This window comes from Triticum aestivum, chromosome 6D, assembly GCF_018294505.1.
Source record: "Triticum aestivum cultivar Chinese Spring chromosome 6D, IWGSC CS RefSeq v2.1, whole genome shotgun sequence".
NCBI lineage: Eukaryota > Viridiplantae > Streptophyta > Magnoliopsida > Poales > Poaceae > Triticum > Triticum aestivum.
Genome location: NC_057811.1, coordinates 491,438,083 through 491,446,316, shown reverse-complemented (window position 1 = coordinate 491,446,316; position 8,234 = coordinate 491,438,083). Strand labels below are relative to the sequence as shown.

The following is an 8,234-nucleotide window of genomic DNA, read 5'->3' as shown; positions in this document are numbered from 1 at the left end:
CAGTCACATAGGGCAGCTCAGACAAGGGCAGAAAACACCCATGAAGCCAAAGCTAACTCACCTAATCTATTGTCGCTGTCGCCATATTCAGGCATGTCGACCAACCAAACGTCTGCACTGAGTGGGAGACTTCTAATCACAAGAGCGCGCCACCAGGAATATTGCTACCGACGCAATCACTGCTACCGCCAATGATGCCACGACCAGTCGCCTCGCGGTCATTGCAGCCATTGCGGCATGGCCATCGCCGAGATGTCCCGGGGTCGCTGCCCCAGTCTCTAACATCCGCTGACGTGCACGCCATCCAAGGCCGCCGCAACGATCCTGCCATGAGCCTACAACCGTCGTCCTGTAGGCAGGCTTTGCCACCCACTTCCTCCTCTCATGCCCTCCCCATTAGTACTAAATAAAAGAAGAGGGAAAATTCAACATCTTCTGCATGAACAAATATACTCTACATTACTGTATATTACAGCAAAGGGTTCTGATCTGATCTGAAAGTATCCATAGTTGATGACAGCGCGCGCAGGTTGGGTTAGTTAAGTATTACTCCCTCCGTTCTAAAATAGATGACCCAACTTTATGCTAACTTTGTACTAAAGTTAAAGTTAGCACAAAGTTGGGTCATTTATTTTGAAACGGAGGGAGTACAAAGGACACGACAACGTTCAAGTGGGAACATGTGTGTGAACCAGGAAAATCTCGACCTAATGTGTCCAATAATTGCCACTGCCTTTGAATTTTTTATCCAGCAGCAGCTAACTGGCTAATCTCTACCTAACTAATAGCGAGCTAGCACAATGAACCAACTAACCATGGATAATTAACAAATAAATGATCATGCCTTTGTTTCCTTAGGGGTTAGCATCTGAGGTTAATTAACAATCTCAGGTTAGTTAGAAAGCAAGTACTCCTTGTGATTGAAGCAATTGTCCAGGGAGCGTGCGTCCCACTTAGACCGCTAGTACTAGAGCAACTCATCCACACAAACATACCTTAGCGAGCTCGTAGCTAGCTTTCCACACCCTATGAAACCATGGAAGCGGCTCTCGCGAGTGTCCTGACGGGGGCCCTGAAAGCCGTCATCGGGAAGCTGGCCACCCTGTTGGGTGACGAGTACAAGCATGTCAAGGGGGTGCGCAAGGAGATCAAGTCCTTGAATAATGAACTATCCTCCATGGATGCTTTTCTCATGAAGATGTCAGCGGAGGAGGATCCGGATATGCAAGATAAAGTTTGGATGAATGAGGTACGGGAGCTGTCCTATGACATAGATGATTTCATAGACGACTTTTTGAAATATATCAATGCTGAAGACACTAAGCTGGATAGCTTCATGGAGAAGATCAAGTTCTTCCTGGGAAAGATGAAGACCCGGCGCCAAATTGGCAAAGAAATTGAAGATTTGAAGAAACAAATTATTGAGGTCGGCGAGAGGAATGCAAGGTACAAGATTCATGAGACCTTCTCCAAGACCCTCAGTACATCTGTTGACCCTAGAGCTCTTGTTATCTTTGAGCATGCATCAAAACTAGTTGGAATGGATGCACCAAAAAATGAGATAATCAAACTGTTTAAAGAAGAAGATGGACATGTGCCAACAAAATCACTATTAAAGATAGTCTCCATTGTTGGATCTGGAGGAATGGGCAAGACGAACTCTTGCAAACCAAGTGTGTCAAGAGCTAAAAGGAAAATTCAATTGTCAGGCTTTCATATCAGTGTCACGAAATCCAGACATGATGACTATCCTAAGAACTATTCTTAGTAAAGCTGGGAATCAACGTTATGCTGAAACACAAGAAGGAAGCGTGCATCAACTAATTATCAACATCAAAGAGTGCCTACTAGATAAAAGGCATATACTATCTATATATTTTCCTTCCACATTTATTGAATGTATAAATATTTATACTGATACATATTTCATAGGAACATTACTAGTATAATTAATGTATGGTCTCAGATTGTAGTTTTTCTTTATAAAGAGAAGATTACTAGTATGATTTATTTAGCAAGCAATTCCATAAATTTACATCCAAATTTTGCTCATGTTTTTTTTAGGAAATGTAATGTCAAATGTTTGTAGTAATGTCCTATTAGGTTTCCATAAGAAGAAGTGAATACATAATGTACAGAGTACATACAAGAATAAGTGTGTATTCCTAGCCAGTGATCGTGTCCCCGATCATATTCAGATAGTCTAGATTGTTGTACACTTGTATTGTTGAGATGCGATGCACCTTACCATTCTCTTTCCTTCATTTTGCATCCATATACTCTTCTTTATGCCCCTTTTCCCATGATAATCTATCAAGAGCAACTTTGATGAAACTCCTGATGCATAGACCACATTCATCGATCATGTGCGGCCTTGCGTCACCATGATGTAGCCGTCCAAAACCGAAAAATTTATAACTGGAGGGTTAGGCTAGACCAAAACGGTTTAAGAGGAAAAATAAGCCAGATCAGTAGCCTAGGAGGAAACGATAACATTTTCTATATATTATGCCATTTACTCAATATTCATTTTAAGACACTAGATCCTTAGGTCCGCACGAAGATTTTTGCTTTGTTGTCATGATCACCTAATCGGGATCCCTAGCTTCCAAAACAATTATGTATGTATGATGATTCATAATCATGTTTCCCATCTCTTCCTTAGCAACATAAATTGATCAATGTTGATCATTTTCTTTCGGTGCGCATAGCTCATGTTGAACTGTGTGTACCTCCTTGCTCTCTGTAATGTGCCAAACAAGCATGTGGATGTATACAGACGTAGTATGTCAGTATGTCTATAACTTGCGCAATTCAAATCCATATGTTAACAATGTCAGCGGGTCTCAGTTATTTAGTTGCACTACACTCTCCATTTTAAAGGCACGCTGATGTTTATTTGTCCATGAGAAGGCACTTTATTGTTGTTGATGATATATATGGGATGTCATTAAGGCCACATTCCCCATTGACAGTTTTGGCAGTATAATAATCACCACTTCAAGCATGAGAGATGTCGCTGAGTCATGTCGTTCATCATTTAGAGGCCATATTTACAATATAAGGCCTCTTAATATGATGCACGCACAACAGTTATTTCACGGAAGGTTGTTCAACTCTAAAGAAGATTGCCCTGCCCACCTTAAAGTAGTTATGGATAAAATATTGAAAAAATGTGATGGTTTACCTTTGGCAATCATTGCAATTTCTGGTCTATTATCTAACACGGAAACAACGGTGCTTCTTTGGAATCAAGTGGAAATTTCGATTGGCCGTGCACTTGAAAGGAATTCTAGTGTGGAAAGAATGATGAACATATTATCACTCAGTTACTTTGATCTCCCTCCTCATCTAAAAACCTGTCTTTTATATCTGAGTATATTTCCAGAGGATTCTATTATTGAGAAGAAAGTTGTCATAAGGAGATGGATTGTTGAAGGATTCATTCGGAAGGAAGGCAGGTACATGGTATATGAATTAGGAGAAAGATGTTTCAATGAGCTCATCAAAAGGAGTTTGATCCAACCCGTGGAGTCCGATAGATATGATAGGACGATGAGATTTCGAGTTCATGACACAATTCTTGATTTCATCATATCCAAGTCCGTCGAAGAGAACTTTGTCACTTTTGTCGGTCTTCCCGGAATAGCTGCTGGGACGCAGAGGAAAGTTCGTCGTCTGTCTCTCCAAGTCGGCAACCAAAGGAAATTGTTACTACCAAAGGATCTAATATTGTCGCATGTCCGATCTTTAAATGTGTTTGCGGATTCCATGGAAATCCCTTCTCTAGATGAGTTCATGCATTTGCGTGTTCTAGACTTTGGTGGATGTTGTCAATTGGAAAACCATCATCTAGTAAATATAGGGAGGTTGTTTCATTTAAAGTACTTGAACCTCAGGCACCTTGGGGTAAGTGAGCTTCCAGAACAAATCAAGCATCTACAATACCTTGACATGTTGGACCTAAGAGACACCAATGTACGTGAATTGCCGAGAGCAATTGTCAATCTCAGTAGCTTGGTCTATCTACTTGTTGACAATGGTGTGACATTTCCTGGTGGAGTTTTGAAAATGCAAGCATTGGAGATATTGAAACAGGTCGAAGCCCTCGGTCAGTCATTGAACTTTCTCCAAGAACTTGGGCAGCTGAAGAATCTGAGGAAGATATACCTTGATCTGTTTGATGTTCCAGTAGTTGGGGTTACCAAGGAGTGCAGCAAGAGTTTCATTGCATACCAATCTCTCTGCAACCTCGGCACGCAGAACCTTCGTTCTGTAACTATCTGGCATGGCGGTGGCTTCTTACTGGAACCATGGTACCCTGCTCTGCGTAGCCTCGAGAAGCTAATTACCTGGCGTTCCGCAGTTCCTCATGTTCCAGAGTGGGTGGGTTCCCTCGTCAACCTGCAGAAGTTACGCCTTGAAGTGGAGAGTCTTGGGCAACCAGATCTGTGTATACTTGCAACCTTGCCTGCTCTTCTCACTCTGGACCTCGAAAAAACAACAAAATCATCAGAAGGCAAGCTCAACGTCAGTGGAGGAGATGGGTTCCGATTCCTGAGGAACTTACGTATAATATGATGCTAATGTTTGCACAAGGATCTATGCCCAGGCTTGAAAGGATCAAGATTTATCTAGCCAAAACAGAGTTTCTCATTGGTGACACCTATGACTTCGGGTTGGAGAATCTCCCCTGCCTCATATATGTTGAATGCAGAGTGAGTGGCAACGCAAGCGCTCAAGGTGGTGTTGAGTCTGCAAAAGTTGCCATGGAGAGAGCAGCTATGGCAAATCCCAACCGTCCTAACCTACTCTTTGTGAATCGTAATCTACCAGCAAAGTCACACATTAGATGCTAACTACGTAATGGACATGATGCCACTTCAGGTAATACTAATTCCCAAGATTTCATGCATCTCTTTAGTTGTTGCATCATAAAACCCTGCCTGTAGTTGTTTAAATAGGTTTAAGTGCTTTCCTTAAAAAGGAACAAGATTTTGGTGAATGTCAGTCCCTAATTAAGATGTTACCGGTTTGTGTCCTCATGATCATTCCCTGATTCAGGCGGTCATCTTGTGTGGCAACTTGCCAGAGGTTAGAGAACTCATGGTCTGGAGGGGGATATAGGCCTCGTAGAAGAACATTTGAAGCTTACTGATATTTGTAGTTCTGATGTGCCGAATTACCTTGGTGTGGCCTCTCTGCTTGAACCGGTTTGTCGCGGACATATTTTCATGTTGTAAACTCTGTTAGTACAATGCTTCCTCAAATTAATGCTCAAGCATTATTTTTAATGCTCCTCCACATTAATCAAAAATGGCACAAGAAGCTCGACTGGATGATTAGAGTGATTTTCCTTCAAACAATAATTGTCAGACATATGTATATTATGAAACACAAAGTTGGTATTGGTGCCGTCGGGTTTTTATTTGAAAGTGTTATTGTTGTATTGTTGTGGATATTTTTTTGCAAGGGTAGTGTTGTGGATTTGTAACTGTGAACAAACTATTGTACAAGAAGATATAATGGTCGATGCATATGTAGATCGCGAAAAGAAAATAATAATAGTCTCAACTAACACATTTTATTGAATGGAAGAAATTCAGGTCAAAGAAAATATAGGGCCAACATGCAAATAAAGGTATAAACACTTATCTAGTATGAAATTTCCAGTTGTTCCGCCTCACTCGAACCATGATAACATCTTAATTAGATGGTCTAAACTGATGTTATTTTACATTGATGTATAAGTATAACTGGTTAAGTACAAAGTTCTTATGAACTACTCCCTCTGTTCTGAAATGTAGGTCGTTTAAGCGATCGTAGTGTAATTTTCGTCACATTACGAAATTCTTTCACTTTCCCAATTTGCCCTCCCGCATCGTTCGTTCACTGTCCGCACCGCTCGCTCGCTCAGTCGCTCACAGCGCTAGCTCCACTCGCTCTCCCAGTCACTCTCCCAGATCCGCTCGTCGGCGGCCCGCGTCCCCATCGCCAGCCTCCCCTCTGCTACTCCCCCTCGACGTCGGTCTCCCCTCTGCCTCTCCCTCTCGACGTCGTCGGCCTCTTCCACCACCCGTCCTCCAGTCACAGTCTGTATGCGCCGCTGAAAAATTTGATTTTTTTTCCGCCGGTGACGAGCTTCTATGCGGTGGAGGCGCGCGGGCGCTCGATCTACGTGCGCCGGTGGATCCACCCCTCCCCAGCTCCTACCTCCACCCCTACAGAAGGCGAAGAAGACTCGGCCCAGCTCCCTCCTCTCCCGGATCCCCAGGCCCAGCACGACGTCGCCGGCGCTCGGGCACTTGAAGAGGCGGAATCGGAGCTGCTGCTGGTGGTGGAGGCCCCCGGGGGAGGCGCTGGGGGAGGAGGCCACCGCCGCGTCCTTGGGCGGGCTGCCCATGCCGTCAGTCCGCGGCGAGCGCAGGGAGCCACTAGTGGCGAACAATTCCGTGGCGGCGGCGTCGGACTACAGGGACTACAGGGAGTTCCTGTCCCATTACTGCAGGTGAGCGATTCGTCTTGTTTTGGTGCCAAGAACCAGTCTTATCCCCATTGCAGCAGGACATCCAGTCTTGGTTGTTTCGGTGCCAAGAACCTTTGTTTTCTTGCGCTAAATTCAGGCTGTTATCGACCTTGCTGAAGTGATATCCCGTCTGTTATGATGTCTGAGGCAGGTTCACCTACTGCGCTAAGTTCAGTCTTGGAATAGTTACCTTGTGCTGCAATTTTTTGCTGTGTTATAAAGTGATTCTTAGTGCTGGTAACTTAGTATAGCTTTGGATTTATGTAACTGCATCAAATGTTCAGTGTTCACCAATCCTCCAGATATCAGATGCTGGATTCTCACTCTGCTATGAATCTTGAGATTCTACTGAAACTCTGCTTATAAAGTGATTCTTGCTTCCAATTATTATTTGGGCATCCCACTGAAACTCTGCTTAGCTAGTGGCTGGTTCTCTATAATGATTGACAATTGCAATGGAGTGAAAGAAATAATGTCTTTTGACTTCACTTTTCTTTTCAGAAATTAGCTAGTCAAGCAACCAAATGTGGTATCTTGTTCTAATTCCTGAGATATTATCATAAAAGCAGGTTCTGAAGAATGGTGTGGAGGTGAAGTTGAAGAGGAATGCCCTGAGTGTCTTGGAAGCTCCAGCTACTGTAAGACCATGCCATCATTCACAATGTGTATCAAAAAATGCTTTAAATTGTCAATAACACAATCAGACTAAATGTGTTCTTCTTATTTGTTTTCACTGCAATCTCAGTACATACTCCCTGTATACAATTTGTTTATCTACTGCAGGTAGAGTGCAGAGTAGCTTCTTTTAAAAGTTGTCGTCTGTAGCTTCTGTTAACTTATGTACTGAAACTTGGGCTACTGAAGCTTGTTAACTTGCATAATATTGTGAACTTAATTGTTGCTTGCATATTAATGACAGCAAAATCATGATAGGAGTAGTTTCTGTAAAATCAGGAGTAGTTTCAGTAAAATCGCGATAGGCCATACAAGTAAAATCGTGTGGAATTTTCCTTAAATTAAAATTAAAATCATGTGGACCTGCTGTTTAGTTTTAAATTAAATATAGGAGTAGGAGTAGTTCTTGGAGTAGGAGTAGTTCTTACAATAGTGCAACAATATGAGACCTAAATCAAATGAAACTGGATTATCTTCCAGTTCCCTCTCTTCTCTTCTCTCTCTCTCTCTCTCTTCCAGTGCCCTCTCCTTTTCTCTCTTAATTAAACAAAAATGATCACACAAATGATGTACTCCACACAAAATTAAATGAAACTTTTCAAACAAAAATGATCATATGTATGGAGTAAAATCCAGTCCATAGAAGCCTTTTGCAAACATATGGAGTAATTTCACATGGGGTTTCCGAAAATGATCATACAAATGATGCACTCCACACAAGTCTCTTCTCAAGGAGTTACATATACTCCACACAAGCCACATCTCTAGGGTTACGCATACTCCACACAAACAAGGAGTTACACATACTCCACACAAATAATCACAAGCATCTTAACAAGCAACTCGACAAGCATCTCAACAAGCAACTCCTCAAGCATCTCAACAAGAATCTCGACAGGCATCTCAACAAGCAACTCCTCAAGCATCTCAACTAGCATCTCGACAAGCAACTCAACAAGCAACTCCTCAAGCATCTCGACAGGCATCTCAACAAGCAACTCCTCAAGCATCTCAACTAGCATCTCGACAAGCA

General features: G+C 42.5%; 1 protein-coding gene and 1 pseudogene across 1 annotated transcript in view; both read left to right on the top strand.

Annotated features, from left to right (window-relative positions):
* The first annotated feature begins 1,036 nt into the window (after positions 1-1,036).
* On the top strand, positions 1,037-4,859 carry LOC123142258 (disease resistance protein RGA5-like; annotated as a pseudogene).
* Positions 4,860-4,866: 7 nt separating this feature from the next.
* The window catches only part of LOC123142809 (uncharacterized), a 6,209-nt gene continuing 2,841 nt past the window's right edge, over positions 4,867-8,234 (top strand). Inside the window, exons 1-3 of the mRNA XM_044561552.1 lie at positions 4,867-4,887; positions 4,988-5,006; positions 5,808-6,508. Coding sequence (XP_044417487.1) covers positions 4,867-4,887; positions 4,988-5,006; positions 5,808-6,508 — 741 coding nt within the window. The remainder of the gene's footprint in view (positions 4,888-4,987; positions 5,007-5,807; positions 6,509-8,234) is intronic.